The 17441-nt window shown below is 36.8% G+C and overlaps 2 protein-coding genes across 2 annotated transcripts; both read right to left on the bottom strand.

Annotated features, from left to right (window-relative positions):
- Positions 1-233: 233 nt before the first annotated feature.
- On the bottom strand, positions 234-2477 carry LOC144561553 (homeobox prospero protein). The gene is made up of 3 exons (XM_078310529.1): positions 2297-2477; positions 2059-2203; positions 234-659 (listed from the first exon to the last, which is right to left on the bottom strand). The coding sequence occupies exons 1-3, from the start codon at positions 2335-2337 to the stop codon at positions 393-395; spliced, it is 453 nt and encodes a 150-aa protein (XP_078166655.1). The 5' UTR covers positions 2338-2477; the 3' UTR covers positions 234-392.
- A 2244-nt stretch (positions 2478-4721) lies between these two features.
- LOC144561552 (uncharacterized) lies at positions 4722-16605 on the bottom strand. Its single transcript, XM_078310527.1, has 18 exons — positions 16238-16605; positions 14866-15232; positions 14641-14712; positions 14493-14555; positions 14194-14382; positions 13394-13834; positions 12568-13302; positions 12202-12489; positions 11549-11701; positions 10433-10629; positions 9869-10054; positions 8860-9055; positions 8116-8448; positions 6924-7671; positions 6538-6599; positions 6025-6438; positions 5670-5708; positions 4722-5072 (listed from the first exon to the last, which is right to left on the bottom strand). The coding sequence occupies exons 1-18, from the start codon at positions 16603-16605 to the stop codon at positions 4887-4889; spliced, it is 5037 nt and encodes a 1678-aa protein (XP_078166653.1). The 3' UTR covers positions 4722-4886.
- Positions 16606-17441: the final 836 nt, after the last annotated feature.

Here is a 17441-nt window from a genome sequence, read left to right as displayed (position 1 = left end):
TCACTGAAACCTACACTAGAACCTATTGTCGTCAATGTACCAGTAACATTTTGTTACTTGTACCTATTTTCATATCAGTACGTACCAAGTTACCTACAAGACTGGTATCAATCAGATACCAGTCTTTCTATTTTATGACAAGTGCATCATGACAGCAAAACACGGGGGCGTAGAAACATCATTTTTTGGTCTATTAGAAAAAAAAAAAAAAAAAGGAGAAAAGGCATTAAGCTTAAGAGTTATTTTACAAGTCCCAACCTCACTTGGCAGATTTACAAAACAACCATCCAGATCTTAAATCCTTTCCAAGTCAGAACCGAAACAGCTCATCCAAAAAACTAACAAAAAGAGAGTTCAGGGCCAAACAGCAAAAAGACCAAAAGAAACTGGTTTCACTCAACATCAAACCCCTTCTCCTGGAGTTCTTGAATGACTTCATTTCTCATGCGAAACCAGAGTTTATGTGCCTCTTGCTCAAATTTTTTGTTCTGAAGCTGCTTCTGCATGTTATCAGAATCCATATTGGATTCTACAAAGCCCTTGGGACCAATAGTTGTGCCAAGAGTGCCTCCACTTTTTACGAACTCTTCAATAGCCTCTTTATCACCCGGGTATGGGAAATTTCTCCTCTCGTATAGGTGAGCCATCTCCTTCTCTTCCTGTCAAAAGATCGAACGATATGTTAAATTTCTCAAGTTAAGAGCTAAAATAGAGAGATATTTGCATAAAGAAACCTACTTTATCCTGAATTACAAAGATGCGCACACTTTTCAGTATCAGCAAAATCCCTTCTCAGCATTTGCAGACCCAGCACATTGTTGGAAAATTTTATAATATAAGTGGTCCCTAGCATTATTTACCCTCAAACACCATGATTTGTACTGATGAGTAACAGAATTAAACCATATTTAAAATTATATGCTATCTATACTTAAAATTGACACCTGTTTGACACCAATGACAATAAAATTGTTAAAGCACAAACTGGTGTTGAATTAAACTATTGTCAGAGACCTATTTTCAATTCTTCAACAAAATGGGGGTATATTTGCAAACACTGGAAAGGGGCCTTTTTCAATCCATCTTTATAATAATATGCTTTATAAGAAAGGAAATTGTAGGGATCTTTTTGGTGAGACTTATGGGTTGCATAACATATATATATTTTTTTTATGGTACTCAAACAGAAATCTCAAACCAATTCAATATCCTTATTTGCAATCATATCATGAAGTATTCTATCTTAGAGCAATCACAGTTGTATGGGTGCTTGTGTTGAAATTAAGAGTTAAGCTTTTCTCATCGAGTATGATACAACAACAAAAAAACCTGTGAACAATCAATTAAATATGACAGATTTAATAATACATTTATGCAATGTATTTAACCAAGGCCATCTACAGTAAAAGCGAACAAATTAAACCAAGTCGCTCTTCTCATACTGGCATGTTCATCCTAAATTGTACTGTTAACACTCTAAGAGTATTGTTTTTGGCTTAATAGTCTATAATATAGTAATTCAACTTTGTTGTTCTGAGTTATGGCTAAGATTTCCAAAGAACATTGATCTGTGCAACTCTGTTCATTGATTTTACTAGACAGTAAGCTTACAGAAAACCTAGTTTCTCAGGCTTGGCTCATTGTGTATGATCCAATTGCAATTTCAATAATTTAGGAATAGTCACTGGAAGATGGGGCCCGTCCAATCAGAAATGGAGATACAGAGTGTCTGAGCAACTGGAGATGAAGAAAACTTACTTAATCACAAACTGTTAAGGCGTATCAGCCTTTGTAACTTAGGTGTCGCTCATAATTAATTTGAGAAATCTAAAGAATAATTCTTTGTAACTCTTTCTGAGCAATATTGCCTATAAAAAGGCAACCTCAATAACCAATTCGATTATGAACGAAATCAATTTTGAGTAATTTTACTCTTGTACCTTCTCATTTCACCATTCCATCTCCACTGCAAATCATCCAAATTGCTCAATCCAAATTCGTTCAATATTGCTACATCAGGTATGTAACAGCTTTGCACAATGCAAAAGATGAAATTACCTTAGGTCGAGGCTTGAGGGTCCACCAGCCAAGTGGGGAGGTTTCGTTCCAGAGCCAAGCAGCACCAAGCAGAGTGTATGTGCACAGCACAGCCTTTCCCATCTGCTTCCAGAAGTACAAATCCTCTTTTCCCATCCCAATTTTCCTGAAAAAGAAAAACACTCAGTACGAATTAAAACGATATTAGATGAAACCTGGAAGGAAGAAGTAGAAGCTGATTGTTTTCTTTGAATCTCACCTTAGAAATCGTCGTGCTTTCGGGTAGTTGGCGAACATCATTTTAGAATGGAGTGCAGGATGAGGGGAAGTTTCAGTGAGGAATTTCGTCAAACACCTGCTTGATGTTGCGTTGCTGCTACCTTCCTTGAGTTCTTCGGTTCTTCCAGCCAAATGGTCAGACTCAGCGCGGATCGACGGGTTGCGTTGTGACTTGTGAATCCCTATCACCCCATGTACCTGAGGTGCAAGTGGTGAATCTGGACCGTTCATTTTACTTGGCACGAATCTCAAATCATACCCCCACAACCTCAATAAGCACCGGATTGAGTTTGATATGGATGAAATTGATCTGAGCCGTCCATTTTTTTCAATTGCACCTCCGGTGCCTGAGGGGACACGGCATTGTTGGGTCCGTATTCCCTTTTGGTACCAGAGGGTTGCAATAGAGAAAGAACGGTCCTGATTTAATCCCAATAATTGGACCAAAAAAATTCCGTGTTAGGAGTTCGTTTTATGATTCGTGCTAGAGTAAAGGATACGGATTCTGCGTGTTGTTGAGATTCGGACAAAATTCACGTGATCATTGAATCAGGGAAGGCATTGGACATTTGGACTAGTAGACAGCACCAAATATTATTTGCGAATAGTTTAAAAAGGAAAAATATCGTTTCGTCCTTCAAATTTTTTTTAGTAAAATTACTGTGAGAAGAGAATATAGAGTATGGCTAATATAACATCAGTGTTATTTCAGTCTATATAACACCAACTCCAAAACTTATCAAATCGAGTTCAAATGGTGAATCTAAACCGTTCAAACCGATCTACTTCATTAGTTGTGTGTTTACATACATTCATTTTTTAATTTTTTTGTCGCTTGATTTGATACTAAAATAACTCGAAAATATAAAAAGTTTGCATAAAAACACATCACTTATAAAGTAAATTAGTTTGAACAGTTTGGATTCACTATTTGAACTCGATTTGATAGGTTTTAGAGTTTGTGTTATATAGACTGAAATGACACTGATGTTATATTAGCCATACTCGAGAATATATATCTAAAAAAGTGCAAATATTATTTGCGTTTTTTAACGTGCCACTTCAAAAAAGAAAAAGTCTGTTTTTCTTAAAAATAGTACATTTAAAGAGCATTTTATTATGAAGTAGATGTGTTTCATGGAATGAAACATTTCGATATTTTTCAACATGAGAATCGCTGGGACGGCATTTCTGAGAGAAACATTTCATGCGCCAGTGTTTATCCCTTAGCATAGGTAGGGTTCGTGCTAAGATTCGAGATTTCACCAATTACATGCTAGCTAAAAATTAAAAAAATCGCTCAAACATTTTATGAAAATGCTTTTTTACAGACCAGGACTAATATTTCTGCCCTTGAAAGCATGTCATTTTTTTAGGCAAAGCATATGTCATTTAAATATATATACACTAGAAATTCTGCAAAGAAACCCTTTTATTACTTTTTTTTGCCCTTGTTAGATCAGTAGTAACAATAAGATCATAGATCATTTATATAATTTTTTTGTGGGTCCGATCATTTATATAATTTTTTTGCCCTTGTTAGGCAAAGCATTGTACGGTTTATGATTTCTGATAGATTTATACCATCCGTTTTACATCGGATAATTTAGATCAATTTTGTTTTAAATTAAATCGAATGGATTGATCGAAATTCAGTAATATAAAGTTTGTAGATCATACAAAAAATCAACGATGCATATCAGCATATCTACTGCAAACCATACAATTAATCCGAACAATGGAAAAACACTGATTATTGGTACAAAGTACAAACCCAACAATTATTAGTTGTATTGAGAATATACACAATGAATAAACACAACTCGAGATTTTCACTATAATTATTAGTGACATATTTAAATTCAATATATTTCGCCTACTTTATATTATTGGAATTAAAAAAAAAAAAATTCTCCCTGGCGTACAAGATTCATACTTACCTGAATATTTTATACGAGGGTTCAAATGCACCCTATATTTCAAATCGTTTTTCTTCATTTTCAAAGTCCGAATAGTCAATCCGAACCGTTAGATGCGATCTATATATTAAGATGTGCTTGGAGACCAAATTTTACATTTTTTGAAATTTTTTTAGTATTTATTAAGCCACATTGAAAATTGCTGATTTTACATTTTCTGAACCATTGGATCAGCGATTTTCAAAGTGGCTTAATAAATAGTAAAAAAATTTCAAAAAATGTAAAATTTGGTCTCCAAGCACATCTTAATATATAGATCACATCTAACGGTTTGGATTGACTGTTTTGATTTTGAAAACAGAGATAAAAGATAGGGTGCATTTGAACCCTCCTCTTTATACAAGTTCCATGTATGGACGAAATCCAAGCAATTTCTCCCTTGCAAAAAGAATTTTCTTTTTCTCTAACTATACTATTTTTCAGCTATTTTTGGATTAAATAATGGTGCAATTGAGATAATATAACCGTTAGCATGCACAAGTTTTTCTAAGGCATACACAACCAGTCATAAGCCAAAGACCCAAACGCCTAACAAAAAAAAAACTAACATAAACACTGGCTAAGTATATACAAACCTTCAAACTACAACTGTTACAGCAATGAAGTGCTTGATGGATTAGCAAAAAAATGTTTTCGACAAACAGAAAATCGCTTGGTAGGTCTACTGGAGGCGAAAAGGTCTTGCAAAATGTTTGGTGGGCCAGATGTCGCTTGATAAAGCGTTCTCACAGAAAGGTGCTTTTCAAGAACCAGATTCTTCAACAACCTTTTGCAGCTCTACATAACAGTTAGCATGCATATAGATTTATCAATTTCAGGTAAGAGACTAAGATGTGATAATAAATTAAGAGGGGGACATAAATGTCATAGGATTCAGGCTTTTTTTCCAGAGATGGATAAAGATGGATTCAGGCTTTTTTTCCAGAGATGGATAAAGGTGTTCAATACCAAAATTGCTCTGCCTATAAATCAGATGTCAAAAACAGTTTCCCTGGCTTGTCCGCAGAAATTCTAATTCAAATTCTGGTAATAGTCACAGTTATGGTATTTCCCCACAATAGACTATATATTGGGTATTGTGTAACAACAAATCTAGTACCAGTATTTGGAAATATAGGATTTCCAATTCAGACATAATATGTAATATTTTCTCAAAACTTTATGCGAGAAAGATTCTGACAAAGCATTTGGAGTATTATTAGGCTTGCAATTAGCCAAGGCATTATTTGCAATTTAATTACATATTTTATCCCCTGATGGAAGATTACCACAAATTTAACAGTATCTCCCGCGGCCATACTTCTTTGGGGACCATGTAGAGAAACCATTTTAAATAAGAAAAATTCAGACACCGTGAAGAAAAGAAGAAGTTACCTGAGGATTCAAAACATCCATTGTGCGAATAATTTCCTCCTGAAATCAGAACAAACAGTACATAATTAAACAAGCATTTCCAACAAATCTGATTAGCTTCATTTTAGTTCATTCTAAGTTCAACAAAAAGGACTGAGCCTGAATTAAGTAATACGTAGAAGTATCACCTATTAAAGTGTGCAAAGAAACATTTTTACTAAAGGGAAATTTAAATCTTCTTAATCAAAGTAATAGGTGTTACAAGACACCACCATATCACTTAGAACATAAGCTGATCCAAGCCACCATTTTAGTTTGAAACCAATATTTTCTGAACAAAGAGAGGAAAAGAAAGCCCTCAGATTAAGTATTATACCTCCAGAATCCCGGGTTTCTGCATAATGGTGCCAAGAATCCTACGTGTGAGCGCCTCGTAAACTGTGTCATTCACACTGCCATCACCATTTAACCATGGCAATATAGGCCATGACACGTGACTTGGACATGCAGACTCCAGTTCTCTTTCCTCTTCATTCTCCTCTTTTCTATTGCTCTCATCTTCTCTTACCCCTTCAGTCTGGGTGTTTGGACCATCAATTATGGTAGCCTTGTGACATTCACCAAGGCTTATCGTTGGTGCTCCCAAATCAGGATTTGTGGATGCACCAAAATTAGGTGGTTGAGATTTGACGAGCGCTTCTGTATTGTCTTTCAGGTTTGTATGTGAATTTATGTGATACTTAGATCTGAAAGAAGAGTGAACGACCTGCATTCTATCATATCCATTAACCTGAATGAAATTCAAATAAGTTTATCAGTTGAGAATGGAAGTGAAAATTATTTAAAAAAAAAAAAAGGATAAGTCCCATAATGTAAATTTGATCCTGACCTTGATAGCAAACCCAAATGCCTCAATTGTCTCCACAATAAACTCAGCCACATGTCCAGGTCCTTCATGAAAGTACAGAGAATAAATAGGGAGAGAGAGAGAACAAAAAGAAGGATAAGGATGGCAATACAAAATTAAGGAAAATACTAAACTTTATTATATGAGCTTGATTTGTGCATTTTACTTTCTCGGTTTTGGTGAATTGCACAATGTACCACATACATATCCTCAACCATACCCAACAACATCAACCAAGGAAAACACAAAGAAAAAAAAATGCTGCCTGCCCATAAAAATAAAAATAAAAATAAATATGGTAAGACAAAGGACGACATGCGGACCAAAACACCCAAAAACAGAAAGCAAAATAGAAAAAAAGGCAGTACCTTGCAGGCCTAAGGCATTAGATATCTCCTCCATGCCAACTCCTCTCTCACCAGCTTGGTGGATAAGGGACAACACTGGTCTGAACACGTCAGATGAAATATCTGTCGCTGATATAGCTGAAAAATATGCTTTCATATCATCCCAACAGGATCCAGCAGTTTTCAGAACCGGTGATGCACATAACTCATTTTGATTCTCAGTGACACAAGCCAGTGTAGCAGAAGATGAATCAAACCTTTCTTCGGACACTACAGACATTGCATGATAGTCTAGCGGTGCCACCTCACGAGTGACCCTAACGCAGAGTCCAGGAAATCCTTTTACCTTGCGGGTTAAAAACCGGCCATCTGCTTTTTTCACTTTCTTAGATCCTTCACCGCCATCCCCCAAATCAGCCTCATCAGACTTGCGCTTGTAGTTAGTGATATTTTCAGTCTTGTTGGTGGGGCCCAACGATGACCTCTTTGGCATTTCAAGCTCATCAAGTTCACCAACTCCTTCCTCGGGGACACATGGGGTAATATTTAGCTCCCCAGAGGAGACCAGAGATAGAAGGTGTATGGCATCACCGCATTGAGGGTCTGAAAAAAGAGAAACACCTTCGCCCATAAGATTTTCTTCTTGCTGGTTTAACCAGGAGGAGAGTTCGCGTGCCCTCTTCCCCGTACCAACAGGAAATGGGGAACTGGATGCACTATAAAAGAACTTGCGAGAAAAGACAAATGGTTGGTTCCCTTGACCAACAGCCTGCCGAACAGAAAAAGTAAATAAAGTGAAAAACAATAATTTCAAAGACAAATCGGAAATTTTATATTTGGATGTCGAAATTGCATTGTGCATAAATATATAGCTGCTATCTGGGACAGAAATTTGTCCATTTCATTACCATCTCTTTGTACTTGATCAAGACAGTTCAAAATAGAGTAATATGATACCATCTTAGATTGTACCTGCTGAGTTCTTCCACTAAAGATGGGTTTATTTTAGATTCTAACAACCATAAAGCACCAATAAGAGAAAGGAAACCAAAAATAAAATTTAGGAAATCTACCCTCGTGCAGATCTTGATCTGACCTGAACTGACAGTACATTATCATAATCAAGATGAAATTGTTCAGAAAAAAATATGTATTATAAGATGAACTGACAAGTAACGAGCTAATACAAAAATTAGGCAGTAAAACCACCAACCATGTAATTCTTGTCCCTGAGATAGGTTAAAGCTGTGAAGATATCACTTTCAGAATACAGCTGAAGGGTTGCAGCCACAGAGGCCTGCACATTTTCCGATGCAGCCGTGCTCAGAAAAACCAATTTCAATAGTTCCACTGCATTGGCAACCGCCAAAGACTCCTGAACTGTCTTTCTTATAACTTCACCCCTGCTGTTTAAGATATCACCGAACCTTCTCTCGAAATTCTCCTTTTTGCGATCTCTGGTGCACGCTGCATCAGCATCTCCATTTTTCTTGTCTTTCTCTGATGTACTTCCCGGCGGGCCTCCTTTTTTTGCATCTTGGGAGACCTACCAATTTGAAGGTGAAAAGGTAATATATAGAAAGAAAAAGATCTTTTAAAACGAAACCTTTACCTATCAGATGTTATTACTGTAAAATAACCCTGCCTGGCTTTCCAAACCTACAAAAAATTTAATAAATATTTCGATGTAATGGAACTTCATCTAGCTTATAGGATAACCCTGTAGTTGTGTTTCTAATAATTCTCAAGCCCTAAAATCAAAATTAAATTTATATACATAAAACCTGTCATTTCAGTAAATATCATTACAACACAATGTTAAATCTACTAGTGACTCTTCTGCTTCAAATTACTTCATATTCCTACGGTTAGTAGTCAAGAAAACATGAAAAGAAAAGAAGAAACAAGACATCGATTACGACAAATGTTTCAATGATAGCTAGAGAGAAGTGCTTACAGGTCTTTCTTTGGATATGCTTGCCAGCTTAGCTAATTTTCTGTACTCAAGTACCTCATCCACGACCTTTTTCACCTCAGGGTCCCCAAAATCATCCCAGCAAAAGTCGATCTGACCTGGATCAATCTGACCTTCTGGATCCTCTTCAGATATTTCCTTCCTCTTTGTCCTTGCCATTTCCAAATATTTGGCATACCTATGTCACCCCCATATAGACATTTTATTTATGACGAGTTGACAATCATGTATTCAAATCAAGTTTGAGCCTGAGTATTTTGGGATGGCCAGTGAAGGTTAACCATTACAAGGTTTGCTACCCAGATACACCAGAAAAGTTAAATACCTGTATCAGATTGTATCCGATATGGATTCATGTATGATAAGTGTACATATGTATATGACATAACAGCTGGTGAACCAAATATTTCATATATTATATTAAAATTCATATATTATATTAAAATTCATATATCAATGTTGTAATTCACAAGGCCTTGGGAGGACCTTTAATAGGCATCTGGACTCCTGTCGCCACAAATAGAAGGCTTGTTGGCTAAAAAAAATACCCACTTAAAGCTCTGGATTCCATCAATCCAGACTTCACACAATTCAACCCTTGCGAATTTCGGTGAGTATTTACACAGTTTCTCCCAAATTATACTCTGTTATTTACGATATTAATTTCACTCATTTACTTTAAATCATAATATGACAAACACAAAATATCATATCCAGTTTTTTTAAATTTGAGCACTCTTATATTTAAACAAAAAGTTTCCATTGATTTTTTTTAAAGAACTGTTTTTCATGTACATTTCGTAAAAATATATGCATATAAAAGTCCCAAATCTTAGAATTTTGAAATTTATGTATCCAGATCCTTACCATATTGCATCAGATGTGATACTCGTGGCTTTATTCATGCATATTAAATTACAAACATATGACATTATCAAGAAAAAATATTTAAGAACTTATTCATCTCACTCAATTTCTTGCTAAAACGTACCTTTTACTGAGGTGATTACAGAGACGCATCAACACTCGTCTGATATTCTCATGTGATCTTAACCAAGCCATGCGCCTCCTGCAGGTAGATGGTGGTGCTGGAAGGTCTGGAAGGGAGCTCCAATCCACCCGATGAATCCGTGCTCCCATAACCACACGATTTCTAGTGTACCGCATTATTAATTGCCTAAAATCAAGTTTTTAACTAGTTAGGTTATAAGCAAACAAGGGACATACACAATCATTCTAATCAAAGATGCCTATCTATGGTGATTTATAAATCGGAACATTAGATCTTCGTGCTGCTTAGGTCAACATTGGTAAGAAATTTGTCAACACAAGTCGATACCAATTCAAGAATTTTGTTTACTTATGCTTTCTGAAATTAATGCTTAATGGCATTTTATTAAACAGTTAGTCTTGCTGCGCCAGAAAAAAAAAAAAAAAAAAGGTTTTGCGGAAAGCTAAGACTAATAACACCATCACGGGAACTCCTGTTTATTACTTCTCAGTTAATGTATAGAAAACCATCCAAAAATAGGTAATTTCAAAATTACAGAGATACCTGTCAGACTCGTCAGTCCAACTGAACCTTTGACTCCTAACAGACCTCCTAAAAAGACCATGAGCAGTTCTAAATTGTGAAACTGATCTTTTCCTCTTTCTAGCGATTACTCCAGAAGAAACCAGATCACGCTCCCCTGACTCATTAGGCTTTAAATTCTGACAAGGAAACCATCTCTCACGCGAAGCACGTAAAACCTTAACGATCAGAATTCAACCAATCAATATAAGAAGTGCCAACATGAAAATCTAAAAAGTTGCATCACAAATTTCATTGTTCAGGTGGATAAAAACAGACATTCATTTTCTTTGTAATACTTGCTAGGTTAATTGCAAATTACATTGAAGGGTCTATTAAAGAAGAAAAAAGAGGAAAAGACGCAAGATAGTCAAATCAAGGTCAACTTGTATAATAAACTACAAGCTGTTCCAAACATTTACATGTAAACTCAACCAAGTTACTCATTGGGTCATTCAAACTTAAATCCCCTAGGTAAACCAGCTTACATTGTATACTTTGACTTGGACTAGCAAGTTCAAAAAAAAAAGGATAGGATCATTTGAAGAGGCACAAATTGTAAATATTTTAATTTAATGGAACGAACCTTCCCACCATGCTAACCAAAGGTTTTTCCATTGAAAAAACAAGAAGAAAAAGACTTACTGTCCAACGTACATAGTAAGTATCCCCCATTAAGTTGATATAATTGAAAATAAGATTATGATGTATCCGAGAATAGATTAAAATATTGGGTTGGTCATTTAAATTAAGACAGTCATCATCTATTCTTCATTCATAAAAGATTATCAAAACATTTGATTTGAGGAGCTTAACGGCTTTACCGTGATAATTTTACTAGAGGCACATTCCACCTTGCTTGAGTTTAGTAAGTAGTACAAAGATAGAGAATTAAAAAACACAGGCAGATGAAATCAGTCCTTTCTTTAACATCACCATGCTGTGAAGGCACCATAGAGAAACTAAGAAAGATGATACAAAAGCTATATGGAATTTTGAATATATGCCAATACACTACAAATCATATTCAATGATAGGAGGTTCTGGATTACCAATCGCATTGCAGTAGTTAGATCTAAATTTAATAAGAAGATTAACCTGTTCAACAGTGAGATCCAACTCCCTCGCAATCTGCACACATTTTTCAAGTGGAATCTTTTCAACCCCAGCATTTTCCAATCTTTTCAGAAGTTCGGTACGTTGATCAGCAGTCATGACCCACAATGATGCCCACGAACGCTTCAAAGACACCTATAATTTTGTTTGCAACATACAGTTATGCTCAAAAGCATATAGAACCAAATCAAGAGATTGTGCACAACTTGATAGAGACAATTGCAACATCCCACATAACATTATTCACAAAGAAAGCCATCAACCTGCCAACATGTCTAAGATTTACCCGATAGGTAATTAATCAGGTATAGGTGAAGAATTTCTCAGGTCAGGTCAAGACCTGTGTGAGAGTTAAGCAACCTGTTTTCTGTGTTGTTGGGTTATTTAAATAAATAAATAAACGTACAGGAATAAAAGAAGTTCTGGGGTGTGATTTAGCACACACCCTTCAAATTGCATGCCAACACTTTAATTTATACAGGTAAAATAATTGATTATCTGACATGGGTCAGCTTAGGTCAGGTCAGGTTATGTCAGGCCCCTTCACAACTTACTACTAAAATAACGTTGATGCAAACCATTCCTGACCCAACCCAATGAGAAGCCTACACAGACTATCCCTTTAATCTTGGTACCTCAGGAACAGCAGAAGCCGGAAATGCATGTGACACGCTGCTGTAGTTAGCCGTTGCATAACAATACTCAAGGGTCTGCCAATAAGCATCAACAGCTGCCTCCTTTGAGAGTATAAAATCATGCCGAATTATTGGACGGGAACCAGATCTGGCACGTTTTGAAGGAATAGTTTTCAGAAATGACTCCTCTATATGCGGCCTGAGCTCCAGTGCATGCTTAAGGACTGCTTCTGCAGATGTGTCACCTAAATCACCCTTGAGGTCAGAGACTCTGACTAGGCGGATCAGCTAGAAAAAAAGTGGGACATTAGTTGGTCAACAGAGGAGATGAAATAAAGAAATACAATCACAGTGTAGGACCAGAACCTTTAGACGAAGAAGAATGTCAATAACGCGAGAGAGTCGAGCAGTTGCATTATAGTTCATCAAAGACTTGTAGTCTTTTAACGGTATCTCAGAGAGCTTCAAGCCAAGCCTACATTTGGAAACCATGTTATCTATCTTTTTGGCAGATCCCACCACTTGTAGAAACAGCTCTAGCGGCATTTCTTTTATAGCCTTGTCCCTATCAAACATCTGGCGGGAGGACCCCGCTTCGTCAGAACCAGATGTGTCACCGTGGCCTGGTATTCCAATAACATACCCCCATAAAAACTTGTGCAGGAGTTTTGCTCGGATCATTTTTGCTATCAGAAAACCATTAGCTCGCATGGCCTGTATAAATACATTCTCCTCCTTGGGCCTTACTAAAAGATTCCTGGTAGGCATCACCACAGCATTATCAGAATTATCATTTTGCCTCATTTTTGCCAGTCCACTCCTGCGGTTGTCGACCTCAAATTTTCTAAATCTTTTGTGAACCTGATCAAGCAGCTCAGCAGATGAAGAATTGGCCGAGGGTTGAAGTATGACATCAGTCAAACGGTTACGGTAGCAGTTACTTACGCTAGGCATGCTTACTTTTATGCACTTGCACTTCCCTTCTAGCTGCAGTTTGTTCAAGGATCGCATCAGGGTTTTTTTGTCCATCGAGCTACTCTTCTCCTTATCAAGGCTTTGCAACCATTTATGCAGCTCAACTACAAGAAGGAATTCTTCTTCCTGCAAGAAAAAGAGAACTATTAGGAATTGAAATATAAATATCATTCTTATCAATCTTTCTTTAATTAGAAACATTTTAATTTAAACAAACCGTCAGTTTTTGAAGAATCCTGTGTTCCCTCATGGCAATAGATGGGTTTGTTGGTGTGCACATGTACCTCCAGTCCTTTTTTCGCTTAGCACCACTACTAGATGGAGTGATAGTTTCTCTTAATTCAATAGCTTGTTCAGCCCCACCACTATCAAGTTTAGCATCCTCTACATCATGTACCACAACTGCGAGAGAGTTGTCAGGATTGCTTTGAGGCAAGCCTGTCTGCTGAACTGAACTTGTTTTCTCAGTAGATGGAACCATTTCAGTTTTTCTGGATGTGCTTGCAGATTTGTGTAGCCTGTAGTTTTTACGGGTCCAAATCCGATTCTGTTTAACCTTGTCAACTGTCTCACTTTCCCACACCATATTGAACCTTGTACGCAAGATGGCCATGGGGGTTTCTAATTTCTTTCCACGTAAGCCAAGACGACTAGCTATCTTGTTCACATAAAAAACATAAGTTATGAGGTATATTGACATAAATTCCAGCCAAGTGAAATAACACAAAACTATAATACATGAAGAAAAGACATGAAACATATGCCTCAAAAACAAAAAACATATAAAATAATTGTCTATGCCCCTCCCTTTTCCACACTTGAGAAGATCCCTGAAGTACCTCTCCATTATTTGTCTCCTTGGGGAATATAAGGAGTACATGATAGTTCCCACTTTAAAGGTGAATACAAAATGTTGCTCTTTCTAGAGGGTATAACATCATAATTTGATGTTTCCACAAAATAAAATGAATAACATTTTTGCACTGCTGTATTGGGTAATGATAAAGATTTAGATACCTCACTAATGGTTATTCCTTTGGACCCTTCTGACTCTATCAAGTCATAAATGCGTTGCTCTAAGGGAAGTTCCACAAATTGGTCAGTCACCTCACCTCTTTTCCCTTTTCCTTTGGAGCTACTCATGTCAACTTTTGACTGGATTTCATCTTCATTGTATGGCCTCAATAGCCGCAAACACGAGACATCCTATAAAAGAATAACATTGTAAAAAAAAAAAAACACAAATGAAATGAAATGCAACTTTTGTGAAATGCACAGGTATAGTAATTTTGTTAGAGAGGATATGGTATTATCACCTTGCCTTCGACTTTGGCTCGAAACTCTTCCACCAGTGAGGCAGCTTTAAGCTTGTTCAAGATCTGCATTTCCAAATATTCTTAGTAAATCCTGATGAGTGGTACAAGACAAATAAGCAAGTATATACTCTTTCACAGATGAACTCACAGAAGTCCATTCTTTGTGTCCACGTGTAAGCCTATAGCCAAAAGCTAACTTCACATCTGACACAACAAGTACCTATTAGAAAGGAAATAGCATCTGATCAGAACAAAAGTGCAGCACTTCATTCCTGATAATTGTAGATATGCAAAAAGAATAACAATGTTAGCACCATAATTTAGAAAATAATGATGACTGGGGTGGTGGTGACAGTAACAATAAAATGTTGACCTTTCCTTTGGATTCTTCGAGTTTATCACAAATGGCCTTCATGGCTGGTCGGGGATCCCCAATGGACACTTCTTCATTGCCATTATCTCCTTCTTCCCCATTCCAATTGGGTTTAACAATCTCAATCCTCTGCTGAGAATTCAGGTTCAATCTCATCCCATACCGAGATAGGTATAATGACTTTGTGCTTACTACAGAAGTTGGCTCTCCAGAGTATTCTACATATTCCCCTTGTTTTTTCTCCCTTACTAGAGTTGATTGCCGCATTATAAGCCTTTGTGACTCGAGGAATCGCACTACATAATGGAAATTGTTACCCTTTTTGCCAAGTTTGTCACATAGGTCTCTTTGTGTGACCCCTTTATACCTAATGTAAAAGAAAAATCAATTAAGAGAATTACAGACATAATTTAAGATCTCTGTCATCACTAATCAAATTGTATATGTATGGTAATATGTTGCTGTTTGATATCACTTCTGGCAAATATTTATTGTTCAACAATTAGGACCCCCAATCTAATGGAAAAATAAATCTTTACCATTATATAAAGCATGCAAGGACCTTTCCATTGTCAAGACATAATATGGTATTCCGATGGTTATTGTACAAAATATCCCTAAAATGCATGTTGCCAACTAATTTTTCAAACACCGACGGTGTTGATTGACTGGATTTGGCCGGATTTGGCCGGAGAATCTGTTTTCTCTCTCCAGTTATCCAGGCCCCCACTTCCCACCCCTCACACCCCTTCCCTCCAATCTCACGTGAATCTGCTTTTTCTTTTATTTGGGCTTATTTAACAATTCACCAATTTATTTTGGAAGATTTTCTTATTAAAAAGGGCATTTATTTTGGAAAATATCTATTAGCTTTCTGATTTATGTCAAATATGTGCTTGACAGATTTGCGTTTCCACAGTATTTGTATCAGACCAAATTTGAAGGCTCCTTTTTTATTAATTTGTCGATAGATAAGTTGAATATCTGCCTTCAACATGATAGGTATTTAAATTCAAAGAGTCAATAACAATTTTTTTTAAACAGTTCAATCTTCTCTTTCCTCTATATTATGCGATGTCATTACTTTTATGAGGCTATCTCTATTCATTATGTTGTTAAATCATTATATACATAAACTTGTATAAATTTGGTCAAAAAAATGTTATCATCATATTGATTTTGTGCTATCATAAATTATTCAGTTATCAAAGAAAATGATAAAGATATAATAAAAAAATAAATGGTCCACTGCATTGCACGGGTATGATGCTTGTAATAAAAAATAAAGAAAGATAAAATTCCAATGAAGTTTGTACTAGACCTCAAATGAATGGTATCTGACATCTTAGGCTATCAATTCAGAGAAAATTACCTGGCGGCGCCAAGTTCCTCAAGTGTCGACATCTGCGTCTTAGAAATCTCACAATGCTTTAGATCATAAAGCCCTAGAAAACTCTTTCTGGTACTATCATCAGCAAAAACCCTCAGCATATACCTGTCTGCCTCGTCAACTGCGTGTATGGAAGGGTCAGAAGGATCAACTGGAGATCCATTTAATTCAAACTTTAGCACAGGAAGAGCACGAAGGCGGGTCCACAGAGCTTGTTTGACAGTGGGGCCCAGAGGCAGGCCTGTGACAGATGCATGTTGGACAAGGGATGGCCATAGTTCTGGTAAAAGTATCCCTGCAGCAGCGCCTGCACAGATTTCTTCTAAAGCTACTGAGACGAGGGAATCCATGGTAGAGATTCTGGTACAAGGACGAAAAAGAGGGTGATGGTCAGTGATTAAATTTCAATAATAAATTTGCATTTCTTTAATAATTTGAGTACCCAGAATATTCCAGATTAACCCCGACACAAAATAAAAAAAATATATATATTAGCAAAGAAAGAGAGAAAAATAAATCTGACCAAGGTTGAGAGGAGACGTGGGTTGGGGTCGCGGACGTGAAAACTGTGGCGGGGGCAGCGGATGGAGGAGACGGAGGTTGAGAGGAGAGGGGGTTGGCCGCTTGGGGCGGGAAACGGGGGGTTTGGGCCGAGACGGGCCAGGAGGGGCGGATCGCACGTAAAAGGAAAACAAGAAGAAACATGATGCCGAATTTTTTATTAATAGAAATAAAATAAAAAAATATCGAAAAACGGGATTACTTTTGATTATTTTCGAAATATAGGTATAACGGGCTGTGTAAACCCGTTCCACCGGACGGGTCTAAATATCACGTCCGGGTTACATCCCTGCTTAATCCGTTAATCCATTTCGCCGTAAAAAAAAAAAAAAAAAAAAAAAAAAAAAAGAGAAACCCGGACGGGTTTAGAGGGCCCGTTCCGGAAAAAAAAAAAAAAAAAGGCGGACGGGTTTAGGTATCCCGTCCAGACGCAAAAAAACAAAATAACCTGGACGGGTTAAGACATCCCGTCCAGCCACTAATGGAAACTTTGCTTTTAAATCACTCCCTTGCGGTAATTTCTTTTATTTATAATTTTCTGTTGTTATTTCTGTTATCATCACTTGGAAAGCAAAGGCCGGACGGGAAAATAAAACCCGTCCGGATTTATATACATGACTGCTAA

This window comes from Carex rostrata, chromosome 11 (assembly GCF_964058835.1).
Source record: "Carex rostrata chromosome 11, lpCarRost1.2, whole genome shotgun sequence".
NCBI classification, from domain to species: Eukaryota; Viridiplantae; Streptophyta; class Magnoliopsida; order Poales; family Cyperaceae; genus Carex; species Carex rostrata.
Note: the sequence above shows the minus strand (reverse complement) of the source record. Positions and strands in the feature narration are given on the sequence as shown.